Below are 17,381 nucleotides of genomic sequence, written 5' to 3'. Positions count from 1 at the left end.
TATTAATCTACTGTGTAGGCATTTAAGACTTAAACATTTCCATAGCTCTGTGAAGAATTGTAGGGAGATTTCAAACCGAGTCGTGGCTGGTGCCGGATTGCCTAGATTGTGATTGTACTGTGCCATGACACTGAGATTCACTTGTGCCAGGTCAGATAAAAGCGATTTGTTGTTGTTCTCATGAGTACAACAGAATGCAGGATTGAAGCTAAGTACAAACCATTCTTTTTTGGCCCTCTCCAGATAACAGCATCATCTGGACTACTGAGCAGGAAACCAATGGACATGATGGCCAGGTTGTCCTCCACATACTAGACAGGGAAGATATATATTAGTATGTATTGTAAGAAATGTCCAAACATTATAAAAGGCATATCTAATCAAATTTTACACTGTCAAAAATAAAGGTACAAAGCTGTCACTGGGGCAGTACCCTTCAAAAAAGGTCCTAATATGTACCATTTAGGTACAAATATGTATCTTTGAACTGTCAATATGTACCTTTGAAGTACTAACATGCACTCTTTGGGTACAAAGGTGTACCTTTTTGAAAGGGTACTGTCCCAGTGACAACTTTTATACCTTTAGTTCTGAGAGTGTACCAAGTATTAAGGTCAAAAGTTAAATATTATAGTTTTCTTACCACTGGAGACCAGCCAGAGCCACTTTGATGAACCTACAGGAAGAGTACAGGCTGAGATCATTTGCATAAAAGTCATAGATACATACAGTAGATGTCGCCTTGGCTACAATACTGAAAAATTCAGCTAAGACCAGCATAAGCTGGTAGCTGGTTTAAGCTGGTCCTCCCAGCCTGGCAAAGCTGGTGGGTCAGCTGGTCTTTCAGCCTTACCAGCTAAGTCAAGCTAGACCAGCATAAAAAGCAACCAAAACACAGCTAGACCAGCATGCTACACCAGCAGCAAAACAAGCTAAAACCAAACTTATGCTGGTCTTAGCTGAATTTTTCAGTATGGCAGTTCATTGGAATGAATGCGTCAAATAGAGCCACCATCTTGAAACAGGGGAGCCCTGCATCAGCATCATTAAATCACTATCAATCATCATGAATGCAATTTTCTTTTTTTTCGTTCCAACAGTCAGACATGTATTAGCATTGTGTACAGAAAAAAATTAAAGTTTTGATATTATGAAAATCTACTTTTTCTAACTATAATGCATAGTGCTAGTAGACCTAACATCCATACATAGCACAAAAGTCCGGCATCGTCCATGAATTGCGGAGATAGTAGCATTACCTAGCTACTTCCTACGACAAGACCCCTGTTCCAAGACGGCGGCAGTTTTGACGAATGCTTGGAACCCCAAGCGACATCTAGTGTATATATTGATGCCTAAAAGTACTTGTAGCATGTGTGTGTGTGTAAAGCCAGTATGTGATCCAACATACCTGTTCACCCTCCAATCCCATTATCTTTGGTATAGATGGTCCGCAAATGTCCACATCTAGCAGCGCTACCTAGAATAGAAACATTATGTAGATTATTTAGAAAGATTTGCCATTTGTTTGTTTTTTAGATAGTGTGGCTTCACCCCTTCCTTAATATTATAGTTTTCAGAGCAGTACACTAAAGTTACCACTAGATATCAGTGTGGCACAGGCTCTCACACACACACAAACACAGCATCAGTCTGTTTGACCTGCACTGACTCATTTCTTATGTAAGACAGCTTTAGTCTGAGCCTGGGAAACCGACCAAAACCAATACACACTTTGGCTCTTTAAACTCATCTGTGAATGCCTCTTCTACCCTGCTGCGACCAGGACGTATAACCTTTCCATTACATGCGTGGGTATGAATGAAAGCATTACGTCTGACTGTAAAGTCTGGACTTTGTTTGGGTATGAGTAGCAGACCTGAGTCACGGTTCTAGCTGAACTGAACCAGATGCGAAGCAGCGATGTGAGATAAGAACAGGTGCACAGGGCACATCTAACTAAGCGTGTCGGTCCGAGTAATGACACATTCAGAACTACTGCCAAAACGAGCAGACGGGAGATGTTTGAGGTTTAAACTCAAATATATACTAAAATAATCATCATGCAAACACAATTACTATCACATGAGTTTGCCAATAAGCTGGAAAAAAAAAAGTAGTAACCTGCTACGTCTGCAGCTTTATTGGTATAAGCTTTTTAGTGTGTTCAAAAGCCAAATGTAAAAATCTATATAACCACATGCACCATAAGCTATATGTGAATATGCAATTTCCTCAATAGGACTGACAGACTATCCGTTTGTATGTTGAAGTAGACACAGCAAACACAGCGGGGCATGACAGCTCGACTGCAGATGTTCGCTCAGCATGCGAACAACAGTGGGAAGCTATCAGAGGGGTTATATTCCTGGCCTTTGTAGAGGAGATCATCAAAACTTTTCCTCTTTTCTGACAATAAGCCCCTACTGGCTACTCACAGCAAATGTTTATTTGATCACAGCAAAGAAAAATATCTCAGCATGATTTAGTGTGGCTGGGTGTGCGAGGCTGATCCGCGGCCAAAGACATGAAGTAATAATTCCAGATGTGTTGAAGGTTCGAGTCTGTTTGCATATGTGACTTGGACATGATTGGACATCAAAGTGATTAGCAGTTCTTAGGGCTAAAAAGTATGCAAACCCTCTGGACTGTCGTGCAAGTATGTGAATTTGGTCTTAAACCAGATTGTGAGTTGAATAAATGTTTGTCCTTTCTGACCACGGTTTGAATTAACTTGTCGATGACTGAATGCACTGCATTCTTTAAACGCAGCCTATGTGCGGTTTCATTCAGAAACTGTTTATTTCTCCCTCCCGTTTCCTGAAATTCCTGAAAAAGGAAATTTACTCGAAGCAGACTGGGAGGTAAAATAAGCAAAGGAGTACAGAACCACACATAACAGTCCCACAGGAACCGTGCAGGTTCCCTCACTCTCCCTTTCTCTCTGAGGAAATGTCTGCTTGTTGAGCAAGGTTGAAGGGAGGGTACGACAGCAGTGGCAAAAGTCAGGGATTCTCCCCTGGAGCTACAGGGGAAGCCACACCACTTCCTTTCAGAAGCTTAATAGTTTTCTCTTGGCAACCGTTGCTTTTTTTGGTACTTCTCGTTTTCCTGGATTAAAAACACAAACATGCTGCTCTGCCTTGTTCTGCCTTTTTTAAATAAATGTCAGAAAAGCCTTAGGGTAAATTTCTGTTCACTGGGCAGTGGAAAGGCACGCCTTAACCTATGAAAAACGCTTTTAATCTCTTGGAACAACCACAAATGGGCCTGAAATGTTTGAGATGTTGGTTCGGTTACTATATTGTAGCCTATATGTCTGCTATACAAGCAAAAATAAATATAAGTGAAAAATTATCCAACAAATGTTTGACTGATAAAAATACCCGGTAAGGGGCCAGTCACACCAAAAGCGTTAATGGCAGTTGCAGGCGCTTTTTTTGAATGATATTCTATGGGCAGGGCGCGTTTGTGCGCTGTTTATGGGCGCCGAGCGCCTTGCGGTTTTTTGCCGCCTGCTGCGAACGCGTTTTTGAAGGAGCGCTGAGCGCGGAGACGCGCCCGACGTCATTTGCGTTTTTCCATAGTCCAACCGAATGAGGGGAGAGGCGAGCCTTACGTTGTGGTGAGGGAAGTTTACAGTTGCTTTGAAGAACCGGACTCCACTCGCTCACTCTCTCCTGTGTGTTTGTGCACCTCTCACCCTCAAACAAGGTCAGAGCAAGCGCCCTAGCTTGACTTTTTAAAGTTTCTGCTAATATGACAGTTAACAGCAAAAGAATGCTCACGCTTCAATATTTGATGGACAAGACAGCTGACTCGGTGGTTGCTTAGCAATATGAAAAGCCGCGTCGCACTGGTCTTTTTTTTAAATGGCAGTGCGTTGCGCCTTGCGTTTGCAAGCGTTTACAGCGCTTGTGGTGTGACTGGCTCCTAAAAGAACCCCCCCCACGGTTCAGACCGCATTACATAAGTATCACTGAACCACTGTTGCTACTGATTTATGAAAATAAACACCACAGCCTTTAATCATATTTTAATTTTTTTTACAATTGCACAATTAAATGGCGATATCCAGATAAATGTCAATAAATATTGTTGAGTCACCTCGTCAATAAAGAGAAAACGCTTCTCTTTATTGTTCTTTAACTTCAAACCCATATTTCCGCTATTATCCACTAGATGGCGATCTTACCCAACTTAAACACTGACGCAGTCACTCAAAACTAAAACACTGTGTAAGTTTTGATCATGGCTCTGCATCTGATCTCTTACAAAAGATCTTCACAAAAGTGTAATTATCTCAGCGTTTAGCAGAAAATTTGAGAAGTGATAAGAAAACAAATGAAGGTAGGATGAAATGGGGTTCTTTTGTTTGAAAGCGGATGGTCTGTTCTTTCATTTGATATATTTTGTGTTTATTTAAAGAATAAAATTTTTCTTAAAGCCTTTAAACTAAAACTGGGGGGCAACTTGATGCTGACGGGGAAAGAGTTAAGCATGCTTCCAAGCATATTTGATCATCACTTCAACAGTTGGACGATATAAATGTTAATGTATAAATTAGATGAATGGTGATTTATAAAAATAAACACCACAGTCTTTAATCATATTTTCATTTTGCTGCATCTGTGTTGCTTGGGAACTGCGCTCTGTTGCAGACTGATTCTGAGGAACTACTTTGTTTGGCGGAAGAGTAATATTTGTACTAATATAATTACAACTTATTTGTGTTTTATTTTATGAAATCCTGCTATGCATATGGAGTAACCGTTTTATAAAAGCAATAAGCCCCGCAAAGCAGTGGTGTTACAGTGCATTTTATAACAGCTAAAGGGGTTTTAGGCACGACGCGAAAACGCCCCTTAGCTGTTATAAAATGTACTGGTAACCCACTGCATCTTGGGGCTTATTGCTTTAACAAATAACTCAAATGTGACAGGTTCCTGCTTTAAGGGGAGATTCCTGAGCTATTACCATTAATGCGTACTTGAAAAGGGCATTTGACCCCAGTTTGCAAGGTTGTAAAAAAATCCTTAAAAGAAACCTACATTTTGGTAGTTCTTAGACGGATTGAGGTGGTTTCCCGGACAGGGATTAGTTTAAGACAGGACTAGTAATTAGTTTAATTAGGAAATATAACTATTTTAAACAAAAAACATTACTAAAAACATTACTTGTGTGCAATTTGAGGAAAACAAAGGGCACTGATGTATTTTAAGATATGTCAGTGCAAGTTGTTTTTCAGTTTGGACAGTTCTTTTGTTTTAGTCTAGGACTAGTCTAATCCCTGTCTGTGAAACCGCCCCATAGAGTTCTTTCTAAACTTCAATCTTGAAGTCTTAAGCAAACTTAAGTCAGATTCTCACTTATGAAAAGCAACAATGCTATTAAATGAGTGAGAATTTTTAACTTACAAGCTTCATACAATTATTTATAAGCATTAAAAGACCTGTCTGCTATATTCATCAAAATTCCTAAACCACATCCTAGCAAGCGAATCGGGAAACATTGCAAAAAAAGGGAACAGTTTAAGACAGGCACAGCGCTCTTGTAAAAGGTATTTATGCTGTTAAATCGAAACAGGAGGGGCACCGAGTTCATCCAAAGGGAAATCCATTCTTATTTCCAGAGGCGTATCTACCATGTAAAAAATGTCACTGCATCTCTACAGACCAGCAGTAAGATATTTAAGAGTTATGAGGCCCAGGCAGAGATTGTACAATAGAAATAAAAACAGGCAGAAATTTCAGGATAAAAATTTAAACTAAAATTTGGGAGTTTGCAACAGACTAAAGACTTTAAAATGGCAGAAGAAAAAACATTCCCCAGTCAAACGCGAATCTAATCCCAGTTTCAGTTGGGTGGAGAATTCCCCTGTAATCAAAACTATGAGACAGACTTTATATGGGAAGAACAAAAACTCTCAATAGTTAAAGACAAAAAGGCAAATTACATCATCTTAACTGTATTTATGACTAAAGCTTGTTAGAAAAGTTTTCAAGTATTATATAACAGTGTGTAATTTTGAGTTTCTTTGCTTCCAAATAAACATGTTATAGAAAGTAAACTTACTTTATGACTTATATTTCAGATAGTAAAATGAGAAAGCTGGGTCTGATTACTTTTGCAAGGCCCTATAACCGGTTTATCCAGTTATTACCACCAGCACACAAACTTTCTCATTAACTGCTACATAATGCTGTTTAGGGTATTGCAATGGTGACTTCATTCCCTTGCAGGCTCCAATTACGATGAGTGAAAGCCACACCTGTAGATTACTGGAGGCACTTGGGCTAAATTTTAAGAAAAAAGTAGAATCTGAGAAAAATTCTATTCACAGATGAACATTAGCATGAGATTAGTTTCTTGGGGGCAAACAATACAGTTTACTATAATTGGCTGATGATTTTTTAGAATATCCAACTGAACTCCAGTTTACACCTCTAATAACTTAACAGCTACACGCTTGGGTTCCTAAATTAAGGTTGTCATGTATGGCTTCATAAACAAACTTTAACATCCAAAGAAGCTTTCTGTTGCAAAAAAGGCTTTTTGTTGTGAAAAAAGTTTTATCAGACTATAAAAAGGTGTGAATTTTTTTTTTTTTTTAAGAAACGGTTCTTTGAGGAACCGAAAATTTTTCTTTTATGGCATCGCTGCAAAGAACCCTTTTAAAACCTTAATTTTTCCAGAGTAAGCAGTTATGGATTTCGACTCGCCAAAGGGTTTAAGTATTCTGTAAATTCATTATAGCCTTACAACATCAATGTGACCTTTAGTGTTTAGCAAACCAAAATAACAAGAGCCGGAGGCTGAAAGACATGCTAAGCCAAAGTCAATTACTGCGTTTACATGTACACCAATAATGGGATTATTTCCAATTGCAGTAAAATGTTTACATGACTCCAGCAAACCTCTTCACTCCCATTTACATGCAGTTTTTATTTTCTGATTATTGGCTAATAATTGTGGCTATTATTCACATAGCCCAATGATGAACTCACATACTGTAGGTGTGTTACGGTCCACTGTTTTTATTTATTTTATGTTTAATGACAAACACGCTCCTATGGATAAATCTCATTGTTTGGTGACATGATGAAGACAATGCCTTTCCTTTAATGGTTTTAAACACTGCTGTCTATGCGCGGTTTCTGCTGAATTCATGCTTAAAGCGATACTCCAGCCAAACATCAAAACAACCCCATGATTCACTCACTCTCAAGCAATCCGAGATGCATACGTCCACCATCTTTCAGACAAGCATAAAACATTGGTCAGGAAACAACTTTTTACTTTGAAACCACAAAAAAGCTCATCCATCCTTCACAGAAGTAATCCACACGGCTCCAATCACTCCCTACGCTAAAAAAATGTGTCCAATATGGCATTGTACTGGAAGCATGTTATTACAGTTTAAAAAAAAACTGAAATTTTATACTGAAATGTATGTATTATTTACAAAATCGCATCAATTACCGGCAAAAGATCTTTAATAACCTGATGGAGCCGTGTGGATTACCTCTGTGAAGGATGAATGTACCTATTTTGGGTTTGAAGTCAGAAAGTTGTTCTCTGATCCCTGTTTCAAAAGCTTTTATGAGCAAGGACATTTACTAAAATAACTCAAAATGTGCTTGCCTGAAAGATGATGGACATATGCATCTCAGATTGCTGGAGGGTAATTAATTAATTAATGGGGTAATTATGATAATTGGCTGGAGTATCCCTTTAAGGTGCGTGACTAAAACATTTGTGCACTTCAGCTATGGCGCTTTTTCTATCGCACACACCCCACGGTTTGGTTTGGGTCAGGTCGGGTCATCTCACCTCACTTGGCTTGGTTAGCTTTTCCATGCCTACTGCTGTGACATCATAACTGAGAGTGTCGTTGTACATTCCCATACATTTATTTCTCAGTCCGCCTCAAAATTGAAATTGACCACCACAAATAGATGTTTGCACATTGTGTTTATCACTACCTCTGTCTCACATGACAGTTTCTGTACAAACACCCGTGGCTTCAGTCCACACACTCCGCTGAGCCTGATTTATGTTGCATTTAAGCATATATACGGACGTGCGCATCGTTCATGTGCCACCACAAACTGCAAAGCTGGAAAAAAATTGGTATGGTGTTCCTGATTCTCAGCCTGTGGATGTTTTTCATCGCTAAAAGGGAGTTTGGGAACTTATAGCAGAGCACAGATGACAACAGGTTACTCGAGACAGCGCAAGCTAGCATGAAAGTAAAGCTAATCTTTTACATTATAGCGATGCCGCTGGTAGTGACGATTCTTTCTGACCAATCAGTGATTACGTTTTGTTATCAGCTCGGGTCGCTTGGAACCCCGACCGAGGTGGTACTAAGAAAGTATCGGGTACTGCACACAGTGGAAAAGCTCCCAAAAGTAAGCTGACCCAAACCAAACCATGGGGTACTATGCAATGGAAAAGCGCCATTAGTGTGGTATAGATGCAAATAAAGCCATAGATGCGCGCCCATCCATAGAATTGTGGGACAAGACGATTAAGGTATCTCAGGAGACAGGAAGTAAACCAAACATTGGATTCGGACGTGCCTTGATGCCTTCCTGCCTTTTAATGCTGCCTCCGAAGGCAGAATTTTAGAGCTTTTGGACACAGCCGTAGTCAATGTTTATGAAGGTACTTTACTATAACCAGTAGCACTAAACAACACTTTGGAAATTTATTGTCAATACAGAGATTTCTGTACACTTATATGTTCAAAAACAGCTACATTTATTATTAATTATGAGAATAAACCGCTTAATTACCAAATGACAGCAAATTTTTCTAACTATAAACTTACTGTGTGACATACAGCAATTTTGCCACAGGCTTTGCCAGGTTTTTGCCATTGCCGGCCCTAAACTGTGGAACAGCCTACTTTCTATTAGATTTATCACTTTTCAAAGCAAAATTAAAAACATATGTCTTTGAGAAGGCTTTTAATCGATTTGGCTTTTTATCTAAACATTAATTGCTGTATTGTCTTCTTTGTGTTTTATTTTTATCTTACTGTTGGTTTTTTGTTTAAATTGATATTGTTCAGTACATTTTTAAAAATTATTTAGCAGTCTCTCACTAAAACACATTTCTAAACCAAGACTCGGAGTTTGTATGTTGAAAAGCTCCTTTAAACCGACCATGAAAATGTGCTGCTGTGGAAAAAGGCAGATAAGAGCGACTCTGCAGACTGACGGTTGCACTGCTGGGACCTCTCAACACCTCCTTCACTCATTTAGTTTTCATCAACAGGAAGTGTGAACAAAACGACAGGCGTACAACAGGATGTTCCCTGTTCCGAGCCCTTCAGAGAGGTCCAAGGCAAGCGTTTGACACAGCAGACTAAATTGAGCTATCAGAATGGTGCCCGGAGGTTATCTATAACACAAAACACGCACAACAGTGGGGTCTCAACTGTTAAGTGTCAATCACTGTGCCTCGGGTCTCAAAAGAACCCAATTAGAAAGCACAATTACTATGTATGCCATTCGCTTACCACTGCGATATAATGACAGCGTCTGGAAAAACAACAATCAATCTGTAGAAAAGAACAGAAGTGCCATGAAAACAACTTTATCAAACAACGGAAAGATATGGAGATATATAAAGAAAGAAAGAAAAAGGCATGACATGTAGTTTAAAGTGATACTTTTTAAGATGTTCCCACAAAGGAAGCAGAAAGCTTTGACTGTATTCTTTGCGGCTTATGGATGCTGGCCGACTATAGAGAATTTCACACAGTGGAAGTCCCCAAGCAGACGGAATTGAGTTCAATGTGAGATTTGAATTGTTGGAGGGATTGAAGATTATTTCTGCCATTGAGCTGCCAGAGGGTAAACAGGGGCTGCAGTCTGCACACAGAAAGCGCTGTGGCGGCCCTGGTGTGTTTTGAGATGGAATCAATATACTAAAGCTCTCCCTAGTGCACCGTCTCAGAAACAGTCCCAGACTGTCGTGCTCTCTTCAATGAACCCAACAAATACAGCTTTTTTGGCCATACAGTCTTGCGTTTTTTAGGGCACTAAACATAGCCAGCGATCTCAGTTGGCAAATATTTACATGCAGTTTTGAAGTGGTTGGGGATGCTGAGATACAGACAGGTTTCTCGTATTAGCTGCTCTGTCATAGTGATTCAAATGCACGTTACGTTCTTCTCGGTGGCTGGCTGGGTTTTCTAATTTGATTAAAATGATAATGTCATAGCCAGCAGCAGCATCACAGTAAAAATGTCTTATATGATTTCAGAAAGGTTTTGAACATGTTTGGAAATGTGATTTAGGGTCTACAGCACTGTAAAGGCAAAAATGATCTGTAACTTATCCACTGGAACAAGCTACAACATGAAAAAGAATCAAAATAAAAACCTATGTATTAAAGGGACACCACCATTTAGCATCACGCCTAAAAATATTGGATATTTTTCCAATTGAAACATGACTCTATTGTAGTTACATCATGTACTAAGTCTGACAGAAAATTAAAAGTTGCGATTTTCTAGGCCAATACTGCCCTACAAAGGCAAAAGACCTTAACTCGCTAGAGTGTGAAACTGAGAAAAATGACTTTAAAGTTTAGACTTATAGTGAGTTTCAGTTGTCAGTTAATTTCTTCTTTATTTTTATTTTCTCGAAAAAACATAAAATTGACTCAAGATACTAATGCAAATAATAAAGGAGGTCTCAAAAATATCATTAAGTAATTTTTGACCAAAAACGAAGTTACTGCCTTTTGCCTTTGTAGGGCAGAATATGGCTAGGAACTATACTCTCATTCTGGCTTAATAACCAAGGACTTTGCTGCCGTAACATGGCTGCAGGAGGCGCAATGATATTACGCTGCATGAGGCATATGGCTGCAGGAGGCTCAATTTTATTACGCAGTGCCCGAAAATAGCCCCCTGCTATTGAAAGTTACTAAGGGGCCTATTTTCGGCTGCTGCGTAATAAAATTGAGCTTCCTGCAGCCATGTTACGGCAGCAAAGTCCTTGATTATTACACCAGAATGAGAGTATAATTCCTAGCCATATCTGCTTAGAAAATCGCAACTTTTAATTTTCTGTCATTCTTAGTACACAATGCAACCACAGAAGAGTTAAGTTTTAAACAGGAAAAATATCCAAACTCTTTGGTTATTTTTGAGCGTGATGCTAATGGTCTAATCAGATTCAATGGATTATGCTGAGCTGTGCTGGGAGTGGTGCCGGCAGAGCCGGAGATCGGCTGAATGGATTCCAAAACGGTAAAAATCTGCTCTAGGGGAGCTGGAAAATTAGAATTTTGTTTTTTTTAAAGTGGACTGTCCTTTTAACGAAAGCTAATTGCATTAGTTAAGCTTGTAGCACACCTAAAGAAATTAATATTCATATTGTAGCAAGTATAAAAATATTTTTATAAGGGCATTATGATGCTTAGGTAAACTGCCTGTAACCAATTTTCTGAGACAATACCTTAATAAAAAACTGTTACGGTGTCAATTTTTTTATTTATTAAAACACATTATCTGCCAATTTTTATAATTTATGTTTCAAAACTTTAACATACAGGATCATTAAAATAAAAAGTGCCAAAGGGAATAAGATCGATTGACTCAAACTAGCTTGACCACTTCAACATGATAAACTATATGTTAACACCTCCATCTTAATTAAATTTTAATGAAATTCAGGCATCGTGTGGAATTTGATGCCACTGGTCAAATGTTGTCCTAAGCAGAGTAACCGTGTCCATAAACCCATCTGCTAGGAGACGTTATGAACAAATATAACCAGGTTTAATTTGCCCTAACTGAAACATACTCGTATTTCTGGACTGACACTGTTAGTGATAATTAATATCTTTTTTAAAAATAACAATAAAAAGTTTAGATATTTTAAGCTTTTATGACATGGCAACATCTAGGCATGGGCCGGTTACCGGTTTCAAGGTATACCGAGGTTTTAAACAGTCAAGGTTTCAAAACCACTAATATGTTCTGTGATACCGTCTTTAAGGTATGAGCCGTGTTTATACAAAATTCATTCAATCATTAAGTCATGTGATTGATTTGATGTTTACATTTAATATACATTACGAAAATATTATGTTTTTTGAAAGCATATTAGAATTTAAAAACTTTATTTTTACCTGGCATTTGAAAATAACACATTTTAGTGTTGCAATGGCAATACCGCAACACTGTGAAACTGTGGTATTTTTGCTAAAGGTTATCATACCGCCAGAATCTTATACTGACCCATGCCTAGCAACATGATACACTTCTTTTCTGTAAGTTATATTTTAGGGGCATTCATGCCTTCATTTGAGGAAGATGACAGGAAAGTGTGAGGTGGAGCAAAGGACCGCAGAGAGCGGAATCGAGTGCACTGGTGCTATATGTCGCTGCACTAATCACAGGGCTTTCGGTGCCGACATGGTCATACATTTCTAAATAACGTAATAATAAATAACAATAAAAATACCAAAAAAATTAATGATATATTTATTAGATTATATAAAATAAAAAATATTTTGTATTTTGAAAAACATGCCTGAAAACATTTTAAACACAAAACATCAAGCGGACTGAAAATGGTACTGTATACAGGTTTTAGATCTGTATGATGGAAAACAAAGCAAAAAGTTTAAAAATGCTAAGGGTGTTATTAGACACAATGCAGAGCAGAGTGCATGAAACCCTCTTAGCTGTTCTTAAAAAGCACTGCTTCACAGGGCTTATTGCTTTAATAAAACGGTTATTTTATTTAACTGGCAAGGTTTCATGAAATGAAACGGAGCAAACAAAATGTAGTGATATTGCTAAAAACTTTCTTCTTCCACTAAGCAATCTAGTTCTTCAGAAACAGTTGTGGGTGCAACCATAGATATAAATAGTACTGCACATATCTATGGGTGCAAAACAAAGTTGTTGCCAAGCAACACAGACACATTAGGAAGCTTGCATAAAGCCATCGTCACTGGAGGCGCGAGTTTGACACGCGACTACAGTGACACGTTGTAAGCTGAAGATGCGAAGCAATGCATTACTTATTTATTTGAGCAATCTGAGAGAATCATTCCAGGGCAAATACTGTGAGGACATGGCAAATAGAAATCAAGGAAAGTCAAGCAAACAGGCAAATCCACAGAGAAAACACACACAGTGGCGATATAATACTGATTTAATGTGGTCAAAAATATATATATTTTGAGGGTTTGACAATGGCTTTAAACCAATCAGAACCGAGGATCAAAACTAACGTATTAGTACAAAATGCTGTTTTTTAAACTATAAAGATCTTTCATTATTTATTGTCTCAGATATACATCTTTATCACTTATCCAATTTTACAATAATAAAACTACCAATGAGAGCAAATTCATATGGTATTTGTTAGACTAATACGGCATTTTGAGGAAATCCAAAATGGGCATTTGTCTAAGATGTCACATTTGATTTAAAGAGCCAGTAAGATGACAATTTTAAGCATCCTATCACTATTTATAAGTCCCGGACAACAGGTTTAAATGCATGCAAGGTCAAAAAACACTGTAATTTTCTCAAAATATAAATTTAAAATTACCCCATTTCTCAGAGATCCCCAAACGATTCGTGTGAAGCCATTCAACGACTCTGCCTGCCTAAACCCCACCTTTCAGTAGCCTACTCTGCTCTGATTGGTCAACTGACAGAGTGTCTTTGCACACAATGCACAGATCACAGATCAGTCTCACAGACCACAGATCGGTGGCACAGACCAACAACAGTGCAACATGTATTGACCTAGTGCTAACATGATTTACTGAGAAGACATTGTCAACATCAATACACATCATTCATCATTAATCCAAACAATACAAACAACGATTGAAACTAACAACTTTACACTCATTTAAGCATTTATCTAAACTAACCGGGTCATAGCAAAACCGTAAATAAGCATGTGTTAGCCGTTTGCTAACGTGACTCTCTGACAGTAAATTAACAGCTTAAACACACAACATCATTCATCATTAATCCAAACAATACAAACGACGATTGAAACTAACAATTTTACACTCATTTAAGCATTTATCTAAACTAACCGGGTCATAGCAAAACTGCTTGCTATCGTGGCTCTGACAGTATATAAGTTAGAGTTTAAACAACGATATCATTCATCATTAATCCAAGCAATAAAAACGACTATAGACATTTTACACTCATTTAAGCAAGTATGTAGCTATAATCATACTTACAGGTTGTGGTAAGGAGACACATGTTGTTCCAAATAAAGTGGGTACTGAACCATCTTTCATTGCCAAACGTCTAAATCCCTCCGTTAAAAAATTATTTTAACCACTGATTCTTCACAGCCAGACACGTTTAGAATATCCCTCCTTGAAAAAGTCTCCTTTGGTAGTGAAAACAACAAAAGCTGAAAACAGCGTGAGCTGATGTTTACACTCACACACTAGCTAGCTGTGGGCGCTGGGCGGGTCATAGTTTTCGTTTCTCCCGCAGGCAAGGCTGTAGGCGGAGATTAGTATCTCATGTGACGTGGATAAGTTCGTGTGACATGGATAATATCAGGAAGAGGACTCACTCCCTATAACGACTCGTTTCAGTGATTCAGAGTCGACTCCCTGCTTTAGAAGCCAATAACTTTATTAATCGTGCACTTTTTGGTTCAACTACTTTGCACATTGTTTACATTGATGGGCAGCTACACGACACACTGCAATAAAGGTTAGTTTTGATTTTGGATCTGTGTGGCTCTTTAATGAAATACTCAGGTATAACAGTAGTAGAGTATTTAGGCTGAGCTTACCTCTGTGGAGTCATCACTAGCTAAGGCATGAGATAAATGTGCACTGAATGTGCTCTTCCCAACACCACCTTTCCCAGACAAAACTAGAATCTTGTGTTTCACAGACGTCATCTTCTGTCTGATTTCTTCTATAGCTGCAGTCGGGAAAAGAAGATTACAACCTTGAGACTTGTGTTGGGTGAAAACTGTGCAATTTAAAATAGTTTTTTGTTGCATGTCAGACTGTACGAGCATCATCCCAACTATAAGTCCTGTCACACTGTGAGATCTCAGTTGTCATTAATGTCAAACTGCACAACGGTCTAGACAGACACATGCAGGAACACTCATGCAGCGTTCTATGTCTTTATGTTTTTATATATTGTCATAGGAGAAGACACAATGCCATTATTTTGTCTAAGGAAACATTTGATCGCAATAGTCATTAATCAGCTGTCAGTGAACATGTCAAACTCCAGGATTCCTGGCATCTTTAAGAATTTATGAAATTTTTGTCAGACAGCTAAATTGTGGCCAAAATCACAAAGTGCACACTAGGCTTTAGACAAACAACTAACAAACAATTCCACATGGTGTAAATATTCTGGAGAGTAGGGTAGGGCTGGGCAAAAAAATAAATAGATTTTTCCATTAATCAGTTTTTTTTTTAAACGTGGTCGATTCGAAATAGATTCTCAAAGAGCAGAATCGATTTTTTTTCTTTCATATTTATTTCTGCAAGCATTAAACGTAAGACTAACGTTAATATTATTACTAGTCTTCTTCACTAGATGTCACCCTCTTTTTTGCCTTGCGCGATGTTACCAAGGAGCGAGGGGCGAGCCTGTCATTCATTCATTCAGTGCTTAAAATGGCGGTTTCAGGTGCTTCATCGACGTTGATGCCACCTTCACATAAAAAGGTAGCATTTTAGATTTCGCAAGCAAGACGATGACAATAGTGTTGTGGCTTTTAATTTATTTTTATTAATTACCCACTTGTAAACTGCTGTTCACTGTTCTTTTTTATTAACATAGTATTCGTATTAAATCTATATTCATTGAGTTGAATCGAGAATCGAGAATAAAAACCTACCAGAGAACCGGAATAATTTTTTTTATTGAGAATCGAAATCGAATTGATAGCTTGTGAATCGAAATCGAATCGATCTGGAACATCTGAATCAATACCCAGCCCTACTGGAGAGGTTTTACTGACATTCAGGCAACTTTTTTAACAAATAAGTCCTAAAATTAAACAAAACATGAGTACAATATTTGTAAATGATACATCATTAATAAACGCAAACAAATATATCAGATTTCAAATTTATCATATGTGATCATGCCTGTGAAAACCCAGCTAAAGTTGTTTTTGTTTGCGATTTACTGTTTTCTACATCAGTGGTTCTCAAACTTTTTCAGCGTGCGCCCCCCCTTGTGTACGGTGAATTCCTTCACGGCCCCCCCAAAGAAAATTTAGGACAAAAACAGTTCTAAAACGTAACATTTTAATTAAACAAAACATGAAATTATACAACGTAGTGCTGTTGGTTAGAAGCCATAATTTTTTTTAGGTTTAATTACACAGAATTCATGATAATAAAGTAATGTATTTTATAAAATGTCATAAAACTGGGGCCCCCTGGCACCATCTCGCGGCCCCCAGTTTGAGAACCACTGTTTTGCATGAAAACATCCTACATAATGTAAAGAACATTTTGTGAAATAATATAACCTTTATATCTTTAATATTGACTGAGAAAGGTCATGTTCAAGATTAAAAGTAAATTGAAATCTTATTGAAATCAATCTTTGATGCCCCTATGAGATTTCACAGACAGGGTGACATATATACACACAAATAAATATAACTAAAATGTATAGCAGGGTCAGGGTCTTTGGCAGCACCAGACGCACATATATTTTGGTTTGGACATCCCTGACATGCAGAAGTTTTCCCAGCCTGGTCACTGCTTGTGCCCGGACAGTCTATAGAGAATTACAAACAAACTAAAATTAACAGACATGTATAATGTGTATATGATTAGACTATGGGCTTTACCCGACCATAAATGCCTTCTTAAATGATCAATAACCAACATGACAGACAAATAACGTTACAGACATAAGTTTCTGATGCCATTTCAAGCCAAAACAGAAATACATAAAAGAAAAAGTAACGTGAATTGTATTTATGGATGTTAAATAAACAGCAAGTTCAAATATCCAGACAGCTGAAACGTGTGGTTGTAGTACCAGATTATCTGATGACACTGACAGATGTTTTTATACTTTTAGTTTGTCAGTTTCCATAACATAAAAATTTGAATAAAACATAGCGGAATATATATTATAGAGGACATGCTAACGTTAAGGAAATGTAAAATGAATACGAAAATGCTCTTTAAACAGTGAAGTTTTAACGTGTCAATTGTAAACGCCTTCAAAAGACTCACGCTCTGGTGCATCATTTGGAACGTCCGCCATCTTTCAAACACTGGCGCACTTCCGGGTTCTGGTGCAGCGGTCATTAATTCCTCGGAAACAGCTGGCTGTATTTCCAAGGTTCCGTTCCGTTTTT

General features: G+C 38.0%; 1 protein-coding gene across 2 annotated transcripts in view; it reads right to left on the bottom strand.

The window, feature by feature from the left end:
- nubp1 (nucleotide binding protein 1 (MinD homolog, E. coli)) overlaps nucleotides 1–17,380 on the bottom strand; it is a 42,233-nt gene extending 24,853 nt beyond the window's left edge. The window contains exons 1-6 of one of the 2 annotated variants that reach the window (XM_073857381.1): nucleotides 17,257–17,380; nucleotides 16,686–16,789; nucleotides 14,820–14,954; nucleotides 1,412–1,480; nucleotides 644–676; nucleotides 221–311 (exon numbers count right to left, since the gene is read on the bottom strand). In XM_073857381.1, coding sequence (XP_073713482.1) covers nucleotides 221–311; nucleotides 644–676; nucleotides 1,412–1,480; nucleotides 14,820–14,954; nucleotides 16,686–16,789; nucleotides 17,257–17,287 — 463 coding nt within the window. In that variant the 5' untranslated portion in view covers nucleotides 17,288–17,380. Of the gene's footprint in view, nucleotides 1–220; nucleotides 312–643; nucleotides 677–1,411; nucleotides 1,481–14,819; nucleotides 14,955–16,685; nucleotides 16,790–17,056; nucleotides 17,190–17,256 lie in introns of those variants that run through there. The other variant, XM_073857382.1, reaches the window with a different exon arrangement.
- Nucleotide 17,381: the final 1 nt, after the last annotated feature.

This window comes from Misgurnus anguillicaudatus, chromosome 19 (assembly GCF_027580225.2).
Source record: "Misgurnus anguillicaudatus chromosome 19, ASM2758022v2, whole genome shotgun sequence".
Taxonomy (NCBI): Eukaryota; Metazoa; Chordata; class Actinopteri; order Cypriniformes; family Cobitidae; genus Misgurnus; species Misgurnus anguillicaudatus.
This window is presented reverse-complemented; position numbering and strand designations above follow the sequence as displayed.